The 15,625-nt window shown below is 46.6% G+C and overlaps 1 protein-coding gene, 1 long non-coding RNA gene and 1 pseudogene across 5 annotated transcripts; 1 reads left to right on the forward strand and 2 right to left on the reverse strand.

Moving 5' to 3' along the window:
• Nucleotides 1–3,714: 3,714 nt before the first annotated feature.
• On the reverse strand, nt 3,715–7,420 carry LOC136535036 (uncharacterized). 4 transcript variants are annotated; one of them, XR_010778914.1, is made up of 6 exons: nt 7,084–7,420; nt 6,747–6,827; nt 5,019–6,229; nt 4,837–4,902; nt 4,411–4,760; nt 3,715–3,857 (listed from the first exon to the last, which is right to left on the reverse strand). It is a non-coding gene; the product is annotated as an uncharacterized lncRNA (long non-coding RNA). The 4 variants fall into 4 exon arrangements; XR_010778913.1 differs by having other exon boundaries at nt 3,715–4,760; nt 7,084–7,418; XR_010778916.1 differs by having other exon boundaries at nt 3,715–4,760; nt 6,747–6,896; nt 7,084–7,418.
• Nucleotides 7,421–8,656: 1,236 nt separating this feature from the next.
• On the forward strand, nt 8,657–9,907 carry LOC136535029 (protein ALP1-like). The gene has a single exon (XM_066527378.1). It carries the CDS (start codon nt 8,870–8,872, stop codon nt 9,905–9,907), a length of 1,038 nt encoding a protein of 345 aa, XP_066383475.1. The 5' UTR covers nt 8,657–8,869.
• Nucleotides 9,908–10,736: 829 nt separating this feature from the next.
• LOC136535031 (uncharacterized) lies at nt 10,737–12,597 on the reverse strand (annotated as a pseudogene).
• Between the last annotated feature and the right edge of the window lie 3,028 nt (nt 12,598–15,625).

A 15,625-nucleotide genomic window follows, 5' to 3' on the forward strand; every position in this document is an offset into this window, starting at 1 on the left:
GATCGGGGTTGCAACTTGCAAGCAGAAATTATGGGCCAAGGCTGCACAACTAGGGGATCTGGGATAAAACGAAGAAAATGTGCTTGTTGTTTTTTTACGGTAACTCTAGTATTTCGGATAGGGCTTCTTCTTTTTACTTTGTTTTGCAGCACAGACGCGAAAGTGGATTCTGTACTTCAAAGTTCCCCCAAACTCGCGTGCTCGGGATGGTCAATGTCCATCTTCCAGTTTTTTTTTTTTTTTTTTTTTGAGCCTATCTTCCAGTATTTAGATGAACCATGTACGACCGTTTTTCAGCCTGTGTGCTCCATGATCTGTACTGCCACACCTATAGGCTATGCACACCAGCCAACCGTGACTCTGATACGTGGGCTTAGGCTAGCAACGGAAGCGGTATCCGTGCCCATCAACTGGAGTCCAACGAAAACCTATTCCTACCCACATAACAGAAGGGGGGAGCGTGCGCGCGCCGCATCCACGGCCCCCGTCATAATCTGAGAAAGATGCAAGGCAGTAGAAGGCGAGGAGGAGACACCGAGGCGAGGCAACAGAAGACGAGGATGAAGATGCAACACTCGATCTACTTTTGAAACATCCAGATGCAACACTTGCAACATACGTCTGACGGCAGATGAAACACTTCAAACATGCATCTGAAACACTTGAAAAAAAACACTTGAAAACCATTGTAAAACATAGGCAACATCCAGATAAAATATGTGCAACATATGTGTGAAACATACGCAACATCCAAAGAAACACACTTGCAACATACGTCTAGAAAAACAGATGAAACATTGAAAAGAGAAGCTTGCAACATACGTGTACAACCATTGTAGCATATGCAACATCCAAATCTACTTTTGTAACATCCACATGAAACAATTGCAATATACATATGAAACATCTGAAACACTTGAAATATAAGCTTGCAACATGTGTTTTTCACACTTCTTCCGTACGACGCAGCACAAAGCGGGTGAACGACCAGTTCCGGCCAGCCGGCGGTTGAGGATGGTGGCGTGGCCTGGCAGCGGCCAGTTGCTCCTACGCCTGGCCTAGGCCCGCCCAACGACGGCCCCCTCTCCTAGCCGCCTGGCCTAGGTGCGACAGAGGATGAGGCACGACATGACGCACCGGGGGACAGAGGCGTCGCGGGGGATGGCAGCGGCGACGTGCCGGAGTGGGGCACGGGTCGGGATGGAGGCACCATGGATTGGGCGTCGCGTGCCACAGAATGGGACGCACAAGAGAGGCAGAGTGGGACGAGCGTGGGCATTCTTTTTTTTAGGGAGCACCTTAGGACAAATGAACGCGGGACAGACGCCTGCCGTGGAGCATTAGCGATAGGGTAGGCTACAAGCTGTTTTGGATCTGCTTATTTCCCGATTTTTCTTCTTTCATGCCTATAAACTTGATATACTAGCTGAAAGGCCCGCGCAACTGCACGGGCTAGTGAGCTATAATAATAATAACATATAAGCTTGGTTATTATGGAAACAATATCTCTTAATAGGAATTCTGCTACCAAATCACGGGCGACCGATACGACCACGTCGCCTATTAGCCTGCTAACCGTCGGATTAAGCAGCTCGCGATAAGGACCGTCCAATCGAGGGCGTAACGGCTCTCTCACCCGTCAAACCCGGACGGCCGTGAATCTTCACGAACCCGCTCGGGGCGACTCCGGTACCTCCCTCCTCGGCTCCTCCCATCGCGGGCGCTGCGCTCTGGCCATCCCGGCGCGGGTGAGAGCCCGATGACCCCGGCGCAGGCGGGGTACGAGCGCGGCGGACCAGGCCGTTCCGGTCCCGGCCATCCCGACGCGTCGCACATGGAGCCTGTGCACGGCTCCTCGCTCGCCCTCGCGCCCTCTCTGCTCAGCTCCCCTGCCCTCACTCTCTCTTCCTCGCGGCAGCAAGCGCCATGGCCGGCTTGAGCACTTGCCACCGTCGTTCTTGCAGTCGGCAGGCACCTCCCTATCGCCCTCCGCCCCTACCACCTCGCTCTAACCGTCCCCGCCACGGCCGTGCAGTGCCGCTGCAGCAGCGCCTGCGCGCGTGGCCAGCAGGCCACGGACCACCTCCCGGTACCGCGCGGGCCCGGCGCAGCTCGCCGGCCGGCCAGCCACCGCCGCCGTGGCCATCCCGGCCGCTCTGCTGAGCGTTCATGGGTCTTCCCTTTGTCGCTGGTATTTGGTTCATCAGAGGTTTCCCATTTGCTGCCGGTACTTGGCTCATCTGGGATCTTCCATTTGCTACTGGTGTTTGGCTCATCAGAGTTTTCTCATTTGGTGTTTGGCTCACCAGCTGCCTTCCATTTGCTGCTGATGTTTGGTTCACCACGGTTGCTACTGGTGTTTGGCTCACCCGGGTTACCTCTGGTGTTTGGTTCACCTGGGGCCTTTCATTTCTATCAACTGGTAGTTGGTCATCAGGGAGGGGGCCTTCCGTTGGTTGTGCATCTCTGGTCCTTCAGTCAAGATGAAAAACATAGAGATACAGATGGAACTTCGACTTGCTTACTATAGTAATGGATACATACCGTTGGCTTTGGGATTGCATCAATCTTACTGTTGAGAGATCTGACAGCTCTAACAATCTCCTGCACAAAGAGGCAATGATCAGCCAGTGTCCAAACAGTGGCTCTGCATTGTCTTTTTCGGCAACCCAAGTGACCTGGTTTCAGAATGCAAAACGGAATACGAGTGACATGGTTTCAGAATGCAAAATAGAATGCGAGATTCACCATATAATTTGAGCCATCTCCAAATCTGAGCTAGCTTGTATATTTATGTGAAACCGAACTGACATCTACTGCGACGACGGGGAAACTCAGAAACTAGCAAGTTGGTAAGATAATTATTTGTGCGCACATGCCAGCCATCACAAAAAACCAAAAGACAAATGTAACTAACGGATTCATATCGAATTAGAGGCTGATCATAGCATAAGAAACCCAAGAGCTACCTCCATGTCTTTTCTAAAAATTCTGAAGATGTCGTCGCTCTGCTGTTGCTTTAAATCTTTTTCTATTCGTTTCGGCAAGATTGAAAGGGTTGAGGAAGTGGGATTTCATAACAGTCAGCTGATCAGAGATGCTTTTGGTGCTGCTCTCAACAAGCACGTTGAGATCATCTTGTCCCTTAAGCTACAACGGTGTAAATAATCTTATACAAAATCATAGAAAAAATCACAAAATGAAAAATTAAGTTTTGTTGAGTTTCTCATGTAGATCAAATTAAGTTTTGTTAAGTTTCTCATGACTAGATCTATGCAGTAGATATATAATATCATATGAATTAGTGCAACTTCAAATGTTCAATATTAGCGATTTAGTTTTTCTGTCTTTATCCATTTCACGTATAGAAGTATTCTTTTCATTTACTTTCAGATATTCATACTCCAGATCTCAATTGGCATCCGTATAATATTTGACAAATCAGATCAAGCAAAGGTTTATTGTCACTAGTTAAAATCCAGCCATATGCTGTTAGTCTTAAATAACCACGTCTATAACCGCTATTTCCCATTTTCAAAATTTCTATATGAAACTTGGAGATTCTAGACTTTATATGAAAATTTCTTTTACAACTAACACAATATATTCAAAATATTAAAAGACCTCGTACAGGTGGCCGCGCGGCAACGCCGCACGTTGCTTTCTAGTAATACATTAAACATATTAGAGTTCCTAAATACTGGCACACTGAGATTTAAGCATATTGTCCAATCTTTTCATTATTAAATACAAAGCAGTTGTTGGAAACGACAAAAAAAAACTTTTTCAATTGCTGCTTCTGCATAGACAATCTGCTTCTGACAAAGGTAAACGAAACATCTGGGAAGTCGAAGGAACTGTCAAAAGGGGGGGGAAAAAGTAAGACAATGAATAAATGTCAATTAGCAAAGAATAAGCACATCAAAAGCGAAACGACAACAGGGTTGTGCTACCTGCAGTTCAGTGATCATGCATGGACAAAGTGGTAGTGTCTCTTTTTAATAATAGACAACGTATCAGGTGCAAACCAACTAACTTGTGTAAATTTAAAAACTATCAATCAGGACCACTAGATACTGATCCAGTGAATGGGATGAGAGATGAGATTTTTTTACGCTTAAGCTCCCCACCCGGCGTTCTTTTTTTCGCTTAAGCCCCCTCACCCCATCCATTGGATCAACATCCAGTGGTCCTGATCGGTAGTTTTCAAGTTTGCACGATATGTTGCCTTAATAATAACCTTGGGAACAAAAAAAGATGTCCTTGTGGTTGTGTTAGCTCATATATTTAACTTTTGCAGTTGAAATGTATTAAGCAGTGCTCCAACTAACTAAGAACCGACAAATGAGTCATTGATGAACACTAAATCTGATGGTGTGTTGTAGTACAGTATATAAAGATTGCACGCACCAAAATTGCCCAAATAATGTGAAGATTCCATCCTCTCCAGAACTGCCGATGTGGCAGGCATGGAAATGTTTTGACCAAGATGAGCAACGAATAAGAAATGCAGATCGCAAGAAGCCACACTTTGAACCAAAGAACATGATGAACCGATAAAAGATCATATTGCCCAAATAATGTGAAGATTCCATCCTCTCCAGAACTGCCGATGTGGCAGGCCTGGAAATGTTCTGACCAAGATGAGCAATAAATAAGAAATGCAGATCGCAAGAAGCCACACTTTGAACAATGGTGGAATACGCATATTAGTGCTTTTCTTGTCAATGATTCATAGCGTAGCATTGTGAACCCTGAATCTGCAAAACAAATGATTAGAAGGTACCAAATGAATGATCAACTGGATACTGGAAGAGGAAAGTACACAGGACTTGCCTGGCATTGTATAGAATTTTACTCTACAATCAGCACGTGACCAACAATTTTGACTAATAGGGCAACCTTCAATTAAAATGAGAAATTTGAAAGTCAGGAAATAAACATTTAGATAATGAATAGTTAAAAAACGAAATCTAAAGAAAGAGTGAAAGAAAGGATGGAAGATGATGAGTACAGACCCGATCTTCCGAGAGGTAGCCGGTAAGTTCGATTTGTGGAGATCTCGACGTTGGCGATCCGGCTTCAAATCAGACACGATTCGAACCCTGCAACCGTTACACCACTGCTCCGTTGGTTATCAACCAAGCACAACTTGATTGACCTCGCCAAGAAGGCTTTTCCTGCAAGCGAATCGAAGAGCACAAGCAAGAAGGTAAAACACGCAATCTGAAATTACAAATATGAATGACGCGAATATCAATAAAGGATTCAAGAACTCGGTTCCAAAGGACTAATCGACACAGTGGAGGAGATCAAGAACGGGGGCCCTGGATCACTGTAAAAGGATTTGTCACCACAGTTACAATGAACGATTCAGTTCCTCGATGGAAAACTAAACTCTAAACAAAACCCAATTGTGTAGCAGCGGCGGCGGATGTGTTTATAGTCTAAGACTCGACCTAGGGTTGGGGACGGCCAGAGGTTGGGCGCCCACAACTTGGGCTTAAGGCCCGACGCGATACATGGCCAAGTTGGCCCAAATAGGTGACGTAGCACCTTGCCGTGGTCACACAAAATGATCCACGGACCTTCTGGAGCTGGGACCAGATCCAAAACGACGGCGTCGTCGTCCCCTTTCCAACGCATCCAAGAACGGCCCGTTTCGATGTCGTATGAGGAAGTTATGACCGAAACAGTGACGACGTGTCTGCTGAATCCGAGGGCGACGTGGCAGCTGAGTTGGGAACGAATTGGAACTTGGGGAAGACCATGGCGTCGGTGTGTCCAGCGTGGCGATGTCCTCATCATCCTCCCCTTCTCGAATTGGAGTCGTCCTCGACTCCATCTTGGCGATGTCCTCATCAGATGGATGGAAGAAAGAAAAACATAAGTTGTTCGCATTTTTTTTATGGAAGGAGTCTATTTGCAAACCATGTATAAACCATGTGCTGGTCTTTTCAAACATCACCAAATGGAAGGTGTGCATTTTGCAACATCACCTGAAAAAGATTAGCGCATACATGGCCATAGATGGCGTGAGTTCTGTTCCCGGCTTCCCACAGCGGCGGCAAATCCTGGCTAGTGCTCGACGACGTCTGCAGCAGAAATGAAGGTTAAACCAACCCTGGAACTTTAGTCTGAGTATGTCTGTGTAACTGAACTGAACCAAGCCCAAGTTGCTGCGGCTTGCTGTTGTGATCAAGCACGCAGTTGAGTCAAGAAATATCTCCTGCAGAAACAAAATAGCACATGATATGAACAATCCGTACATGCTGACATATATCTCCATTCGTTTGAGCACACCATTAATTGCTGTACATATCGGAGATAACCAATATGCTATGCAGGTAGGAATGAAAGGGGAAAAGAGATGCTAGTTTATGTCAGCCCTGTCTCTGACTGTCCAAATCTATGCTGACAGATCCTTAATACATGAGGTGTAGATTAAGGATGTAGCCTAGTGGCTCGGAATGTCAAAATTTCTGAGGAAAAAATCCTTAATATGTACTTCCCCCATCCCAAATTATAAGACATTTGACTTTTTTTGACACCAAGTTTGACCACTTGTCTTATTCAAAAATTTATGCAAAATATCAGTTGTTTTGTCGTGGCTTGCTTTATTAATAAAAGTTCTTCAAGAATCACTTAAATTTGACTATGTTTACACATTTTTTTTGAATAAGACGACTGGTCAAACTTGGTATAAAAAAAGTCAAACGTCTTATAATTTGGGAGGGAGGGAATACCTCGGAAGCACGGGCCATTGGTTGCGATCAAAACTCAGAATGTCCTCAGCAACGCTCACAGCCCCCAAAATGCATTGACAACTGAATCAAGCACGCAGATATGAAGCATCGTCAAAATTGGAACGTATTGTAGAGTGCTTGAGGATTGCCCTGAAATGCACCGCACATGACAAAGCTAGTGGGGTCAGGGTGGGCAGTCCTCTTTTTTTTTTCTTTTCTTGTTTTGGCATTCTATCGAGCACCTGAAATGCACACATGAAGAGCTAGGCACTGTACGGAGAACCTGAAATGCACAGCACACGAAGGGCGCACAGAAGATAGGACTCGAAGTGCTCACCGTTCACAGGAAGGAGGAACAACGCGAAGCAGGCACGGCCGCGTCGCCGGCGGAGCGGAGGAGGAAGGGCATTCGCGGTCTAGCGGGCCAACCGAGACGGCGCTGGCGCATGGGCTTCCCCTCTGGCGCTGCCTGTGCCGCCCGCATACACTGCGGGGGGGTTGAACTGGGGAGGGCTCCGGCGCAGGACGCGCGGCGGGGGGCAGCCGACGGGTAGGCGCGGTGGCGGCGGAGGCGCCCGCGGGGACCGAGCGGAGCCCATGCTGTTCGAGGGGGCTGTTTTTTTTTTTTTTGTTTTCGTGTTGGCGATGTTTCTGGAAACCTGGAGGCCGGCACGGTGGCTGCGGGGATTGTACGGACGGAGGTGTGGTGTGTGCAGACGGATAGAGAGGACGGTGGAATCATGCGGCTGGGAAAAGGCGATGACGTGGCTGATGGAGGGGACATTTTTTTTTTGTTGTTCACAAATAAGAGTAATGGCAGATAAGTTGGGGTAATCGGTAAACAAACAGCCCCTTAGAGCAACTCCAGCCCAGCATGTAAATTGGGCCTCTATTTCATTTGCATGCTGGCCTGCAAAAAATAGGGACCCAAATTTGCTTTCAACTCCAGCCCAAGACCCTATTGCTACCCCTCCAGCCCAAGAACGCCACCAGCATCGGCGCCCCGCCCGCGCGCCGCCGGCGTCCTCCCGCGCGCCGCCAGCACCGGCGCCCCGCCCGCGCGCCGCTAGCACCTCCCGTGCTCTGCCAGCACCGGCGCCCCGCCCGCACCGGCGCCCTCCCGCGCGCCGCCTACTCCGGCAAGGGAGTGACCGCCGACTGGGTGGAGAACCCAGGCCGGACCGCCGACTAGGAGGAGAACCCAGTCCGACTCCGACGAGCAAGAGGATCAAGAAGCGCAGAAGCTTCTCCTGGCCACTGCGCCCGGGAGAAGCGGTGACGCCTGCCACTCAGCTGCGTCCGGCGTCGCCTCGTCCTCCTCTTCGATTGCGGTGGTGGTCGCCGTCGCTGGGTCCTTCGAGTTCGGCATCTCGGTAATCAAGCCCTTCCTTTGATGCAAATCAGTATTCAGTGACAATGCATAGTCCAATTCCAAGGTGCACCTAGCAACAGCATGGACTTTGATTCCGAGATGTATTGGTATAGAGATGGTACTGTAGTGTCTACTACTGGCTACTGCTTATTCAGTTCTCAATGCATATTCAATTACTGATCATGCAGTATTCAGTTTAATTTCTCCTCAAATTAGTTCAATTGATGTACCTGTAGTATTGTTTTAGACAGTGGGGATGCATGAATTAGTTGATTACTATACTCAATTGTTTTAGACAGTGGAGATTAAGTTGCATTTATGTAAGCATTACAAGTGTTGAAGCATACTAGTTTGTGCTAGAACACATCTGCAGTGTGTATGCAGTATGCAGTGTTGAAGCATACAGTATGCAGTGTGTATGCCAATTATATCATTGAGTCATGAATCTGATGAGTCATTAATACACTACAAGAACCTAAACATTTTGTTGCTATGGCAGATGTCAAGGTTTGGAACTAGAGCTCGTCGAGGATGGGATGAAGAGGATGAATCTGATGATGACGACCTCTTCATCATTGCTGGTCTTCTTGAGGGCTCAAGGAGAAACAAGTGCAAGAAAAAGTTTCGTGGATCGTTGCCGGGTCACTGCAAAGTGCCACGGAACATTTTCGAAGGTCACAATCGCATCTATCTAGACTACTTCGTGGACCAGTGTGTATACACTGAGAAACATTTTAGAAGGAGGTTTTGGATGTCCAGGTCTCTCTTTCTGCGGATAGTGGATGCAGTGGGGTCTCATGATGACTATTTCCGTCAGAAGCCCGATGCCATCGAAACTCTTGGCGCCTCTCCCATACAGAAGGTTATTGCCGCCGTTTGGATGCTTGCCTATGGTATTTCAGTAGACTTCTTGGATGAGTATGTGAGGATGGGAGAGAGCACAATCATTGAGTGTCTGAAACATCTTATGAAGGTTGTCGTCGATGTCTTTGGTGAAGAATACTTGAGGGCCCTCAATGCCCAGGACACAGCCAGGCTGTTGGCAATTAATAGTGTAAGAGGCTTCCCAGGTATGCTTGGTTCCATTGATTGCATGCATTGGAAATGGGACAAGTGCCCAGTAGGTTGGAGAGGAGCATATGAAGGGAAGGAAGATGGGCCGACCATGATCCTTGAGGCCATTGCATCACAAAATTTATGGATATGGCATGCATTCTTTGGCCTTCCTGGTTCTCTAAATGATATCAACGTTTTGCGCCGCTCTCCACTATTTCAGAGTTTGACTTCTGGGACGGCGCCACAAGTGGAATACATGGTCAATGGAAACAAGTACACAATGGGGTACTATCTTACTGATGGGATATACCCAGCCTGGGCAACGTTTGTCAAAGCTTTTCAACATCCACAGGGCAACAAGAAGATCCACTTCACAATGGCACAAGAAGCAGCGAGGAAAGATGTGGAAAGAGTGTTTGGGGTACTCCAAGCTCACTTTGCAATTGTGCGGGGTCCTGCAAGAATGTGGGACAAGGAAGATCTATGGTATATAATGCAAGCTTGTGTAGTCTTGCACAACATGATCATTGAGGATGAGCGAGATGAGGAAGATGATTTTAACTACCATCAGGAGGGTGTCCCTGTGTTGCAACCTATGGACTACCAACGTCGTAATCCGCTTGTGCTAGAGGACTTCCTGAAGATACACGACAAGATTGAGGATAGGTCTTCACATGAGCGACTTCGGGATGACCTTGTAGAGCACTTGTGGGCAATTCATAGTTCTAGATAGTTAGAACTAATAGTTCTAGATAGTTAGGACTGTATGTGTCTTTTTCCTATATTCTTGGTTTGCATGGCCATCTGAATGAGAGTTGTGTTGTAGAAATTGGATAGGGCCTGTTTGGTAGCTCAGTAAACTTATTCACTCATAAGAGCTTTCTAGTTGTAATTATTTAACTACTGCTGTTATTCTGCAGATTTGAACTATTCATAATGTTTAATTACACCAGGGATTTTGATGCTTTTGATTTACGATTGAGGCTTCCTGCTGTGGTTAGCAAATTGCTTATATGTTCTGGATTATTGGGTACAGTCTCAATGAAGGACATCAACTGCTGTAGGACATCAGCTGCTACAAAAGTCATGTGTTGTGCAGTGGCATAAACAACCAGTGAAGCACTTTTTCTACCACTTATACTATAACACTTTGGTTCAGTTTTTAGTAGCAATGAAGCAACACTGAATGGAAGTGGCATGCTTTTGAACTTTTGTGAATGAAAGTAAAAATGTATAATAGTCCTAGAGCTAGGCAAGCTTTCTCTAAACTGTTGGGAATGAAATGTAATATATTATGTAGCACATTCAGATTCAGTACACTGATTATCAAGCAAAGACAGAGAGCAAGGCACATAATTCAAACTAAAGGAAAAGGTCTTTCACAAATGACCAAGGCACAGCCATAGTTTGCAGACTACATAATTCATATTACACATAGTACCCTCATTGAACTGAAGAACACACCAAGCTTTTCAACAGAGAGCAATAACAACAGAGAGCAATAAGATGCTAATTTTCTTGAGACATAAACTTAAGAAATGACCACTCCACTCTCATGAAACCTACACTCCACTCTCACCACTAGCCGTCTCGCTTACACTACCGCTCATCTCCTTCACAATCCGAGCTCTCTTTGCCTTCACATATGCCATTTGATCATCATCCATGGTGGTGACATCACAAAACATAACTTTCTATTCTTGCTCCCACTGCAGACGCCGCTCTTCCACCTCAATCCTACGCTGCTCAAGCATCATATCCTTGTCCCACCTTTCTTTCTTCATCTTATATTCCTCAGTCTTGAGTACCACTAAGGTTTGCATCATATCCTTGTACTCATCCTCTCCATTTTTTCAGCTTCTCTTTGGATTGCTTTCTACCCAGAGGTCGGGTTGTCTTGGCAGAAGGAATTGAAGAGCTCTCTTGGCCTTGGGCAGTTGAGTCATAGTCTTGTTGAGTTCCTACAGAGAGGTTGAGCTCTCTGGACTTGGCTGGCCTCTTGCTGACTTCAAGTGTTGATTCAAACTTCTGAGTATGCCTCAACGTGAGCCAGCATTCTTCGAATTGACATTTTTTGCCCTTCGCTTTTCTAGCATACCTTTCATGGGCTTCCAGCAACTGCAACAAAGATCAAGTGCGTGATTAGATATATAGCAGCGACAACATATGGGATGAACCAAGTGCAAGATGACATACATGTTCTTTGTATGGGACGCCACTTGGATGACGACGCTCGACCTCCTCGTAGTAGCCTTGGAATTTCATGCACTCCTTTAGTATGATTCCAAAGCGATGCTCGAGTGAATTTGGAGTCCTATCGGACTCAAAGTCCCTGTTCCTGTAGAAATCATTAGCAATCCTCTCCCAATAAGTTTTTCCTATCTAATCATTCCCTGTGATAGGGTCATTGCTGATATGAATCCAGGATTTGCAAAGTTGGATATCTTCAAGACTAGTGTAGTTACTGCCTCGCTTGGATGCTCCTTTCTCGCCGGTACTTGGAGTGGCAGCCTGCTGATTCACCAATTCCAAATCATCATCCATTTCCTATGTCATTATGTTTGTGAAATATTGTGAACTTGAAGCCCATGGTTGCTGCAAAGAATAAGAGACAGTCAATTTTCAGTGAAACTAAAAATGAGTACAGTGGCAAATAGATAGTCAACAATCTAACTGAATGCCATCTACTATGACTGCTAGTATTCATGACTGATAAAAAAATTCATAGCATGACAATTGCTCATGACAAGAATTGAGCATGCCAACAACCAAATGATGCTCAGCTAGAAAATCCCTCCCCAACTAACACCAAATCTATCCCAACTCGGAGCTGTCATTGCAGACATTGAGGTCACATGTCCATCAATTGTGCATGCACCAAAAATTCAGTTTCACATTCACACAAAATATTAGCATCATAACTCAAATGGCATTCAGACCCATTGGCGTCAGATAGCATTCACATTGAGACACTAATCTTTGGAGCATATAGAACATAATCTTTGGGGCTAAACTCACCGAGTAGTCAGGATTCCAATGGTTGGGGCTAAAGTGATCGCCGGTGACCTCGTACACTTTTGTTGGTGATGTTGTCATTCTGCAGGCGTCCCAGGTGGTGGCGTGAGGCTCTGTGAAGTTCAACACGCGAGGGCCGAGTGGAGGTGGGTCGTTGGGGAGCCAACGAGAGAAGCCGACGCCGGCACCAATGCCGCCACAGCTAGGAGAAGGCATCCGACCACCACTGCCGCTACCGTTGGGAGAAGGCATCCTACTGCCGCTGCCACTGTCGGTGGGAGAAGGCATCCTGCCACCACTGCCGCCGCTGGGAGAAGGATGTTCTTGGCAACCAGGTAGGTTGGTGTCGAGAGAAGATGACGTGGGAGGACGGGAATGCGACGCGACGAACGGAGCATGATGTCGCATGGTAGACACCGACGAATGGGGAGGCAGCCCACCTCCAGAGAATCCTCCTGACACGCTGCCATCCATAGGAGCAGAACCGGCGGGAGAAGAGGAAGAGGAGCTGGGAGGAGTCGCTGTGGGGAGGAGCTTCCGCGGTGCTCGTGTGGAGAGGAGAAGGATGCGGCCGCATGCGGGAAGAGAAGCGGCGGTGGAGGAGCGGCGGTCGTGGCGGTGGGGTGGCGGCGGGAGGGCGTCGGGGGCGGAATAGGAGCCCCTGGTTCCTGGAGACCTAAAACTAAATTTTGGGAGTTCTCCTAAAATGAGAGTCCAAGTAGGAGCCCCATTGGAGTGTTTTTTTTGCTCAAGCCCCTAAAATTGGAATAGGGGCTTGTTTAGGGGCTCCACTGGAGTTGCTCTTAGGGCTGAGACCATGACAGCTAATATTTGCTTCTCTCCAATTATGAACCTGATGATAACATTTGCCATGTTCATTTAGCTGATAAGCCATGTTTAAAAAATATTATTGGTTGATTTGTTGTGAGAGAAAAATACTATTCGTTGGCTGAAAAAATACGGCTTATAAGTCAAACGACGGGGCGATTACCATTGGATGTGGTGTGGGCATCTGGAAGCTAATAATCAGAGAAGCATGTAATATCTTGCCTGGTGTAGCTAGACGACTCGTGTAATTCAGGAGCCCAGATGAGATATTTTGGCAGATGCATGTAGGGGAGGCCCGGGCTGGGCGGGCGCAACATTGTGGCTCCACGGATAATCAGCCCGTTCGCTTGTTGGTTTTAGGCAGGGCTTATCAGCCAGCCAACGGTGTTTTCCTTTCACAATAAATCAGCATCAACCGGGTTTATCAGTCCAGAAAGCAACCAGCGAACAGGCCAAATGGCTAGCTGTCGCATGGATTTGGGTTCTGAAACATTTCCCATGACCCGGTAATTACTCAGATCAGGACGACAAACGTTGCGAAGGTGGATCAAGCACGCATCGTGTGCTCCTAGCCAGCATTTTCGGCCACACCCACACGAAAGAACAAAGGGCACTTGAGTACGAGGGGCCTAGGCTAGCCTGCATGAAGCGGCAACAAATAGCAAGCCGCAGGGCGCAGATTAATGCATCACGCAGCGGCGCCTGGCGGCCTCACAGGGGCAAAGCTACGTGGGCTGACCTGAGTGCACCAGCACCAAGGTAAAATCAAAATATAAGTTAACAGGAAGTAATTTTTACTTCTTATGCATTATCCTGGGCTAAACATGTGCACCACCGTGAGTCCATGCTTGATGCGTTCATAGGCCACAAGTAGGCCAATCTTGCCGTGCGGTCGGCCCAGCTAGGATGTCTAGGAAATAGACTAAATGCTGAACGCATGATGCATCATTTCCTTCGCGTAGAAACTTTCACCGCGACTGTAACTCTACGACAACTATGAAGCGGAGAGACGGAGTGGGCAAGGCTGTCGCTTCGCCTGCCCAAAATTGTGACCATTGCGAGGGGGAAAACGTTGCTCACGGCTCATGCCTCACGGATCATGGCCACCGGATTGCCACGCCGACAGGACTGCTAGAGCTCATCGCCAAGTCGCCAGAGCTCATGTCGAGTAAGCTTCTGCATCTTTGAATCTTTGATCAAATGAAATATTTGTTTTTTCTCACTTAATTCTTTGGAATAACGTGCAATGATAGGTAAGCTTATGGATAGATGGTTGAAAAGGAAAGCGCCAGATTATGTTAGCAATCCGAGGGCTGTTAGCAATGCTAATACTTCTCATGAACCTCATCAACAAGAAACCAATGTTCGTGTTTTAGCTCCAGAGGAAATCAATTGGGAGGAGGAGATCCAATTTGATCCAGGCAAAAGGAAAGATATACGTGCTTATCATCCTAATCTTCGAGATTCAGTAAGAAGAAAGTATTTGCTAAATGGGCCTTGTCAACCTCGCACTCTTGATTTTCCAGGGACATGGATTGAAGCAAAATGTAGAATGTTTAATCTAGAATGGTTTGATGAATTTGAAAATTGGTTGAGTACAGCGAGTCCACTAATAAAGCATATTGCTTTACATGTTTCTTGTTTAGAGACCCTACTAAGAAAGGAGCCGGTTACAAGTCATTTGTCGTAGATGGTTGGAATTGTTGGAATAATAAAGATAGATTAAAGAAGCATGTTGGTGGAGTTGGCAGCCCTCACAATGTAGCATTGAAAAAAAGTGAAGTTCTGTTGCAAAAAGAACAACACATTGATGTTGCTTTACACAAATAGCTCGAGTCTTCTAAGAATGCATATTATGTTCGACTCAGTGGTGCCATTGATACTGCTAGATTGCTACTAAAGCAATGTTTGTCTTTTCGGGGTCTTGATGGGTCAAATACATTGAAAGGATCTAACAATGCCTAGAGAGAGGAGAGGGGTGAATAGGCGTATCTAAAATTAACTGTAAATGCTAAGTTCAAATTTGTCAGTCAATGTCGGAAGTCCCGGCATTTGGGTCGGAACTCCCGACGTCGTCAGAAGTTCTAGCACAAACGTCAGCAGTCCCGATGCCTACGTGAACTACAAAAGCAGTGCCAAATTTAACTTTGTGGATAAATAATCTTACAACCCCACTTCCTAGTGGTTTGGTAAAGATGTTGTGTCACTCCCTTGATGCCATAATGCCTCCAAACCGTAGATCGAGTCCAAACCCTAAAATAAAGTTTGGGAGAGAAAGAGACAAGCAAATACAAGTAATCTCTAGCAATCACAACAACAAGCACATGGGACACAATGATTTATCCCGAGGTTCAGCAACCCCACAAAGGAGCTCCTACGTCCTCGTTGTTGAGGTGACCACCAAGGTCAGAGTCTCTTCCACCTTCTTGCCTCTCTCAAAGCGACCACAAAGATCACTTGAGCTTTCCACTAAGAAATCAAAGGGTAATACAAACTTCCCAAGGCTCTTCCATAAGATGGAAGCTATTGGGCAACGCCTAGCCGGATAGGGGCAAAGCCCTAAGAGTAATAGACGCAAAATCAACTGGCTTGATGAAGAAATCAAGTG

The sequence above is a fragment of the Miscanthus floridulus genome, unplaced genomic scaffold, assembly GCF_019320115.1.
Source record: "Miscanthus floridulus cultivar M001 unplaced genomic scaffold, ASM1932011v1 os_2481_2, whole genome shotgun sequence".
NCBI classification, from domain to species: Eukaryota; Viridiplantae; Streptophyta; class Magnoliopsida; order Poales; family Poaceae; genus Miscanthus; species Miscanthus floridulus.

What these genes read in the sequence shown, in the direction of transcription:
- LOC136535029 (XM_066527378.1), top strand. Translation starts at nt 8,870, where the DNA reads ATGTCCAGGTCTCTCTTTCTGCGGATAGTGGATGCAGTGGGGTCTCAT.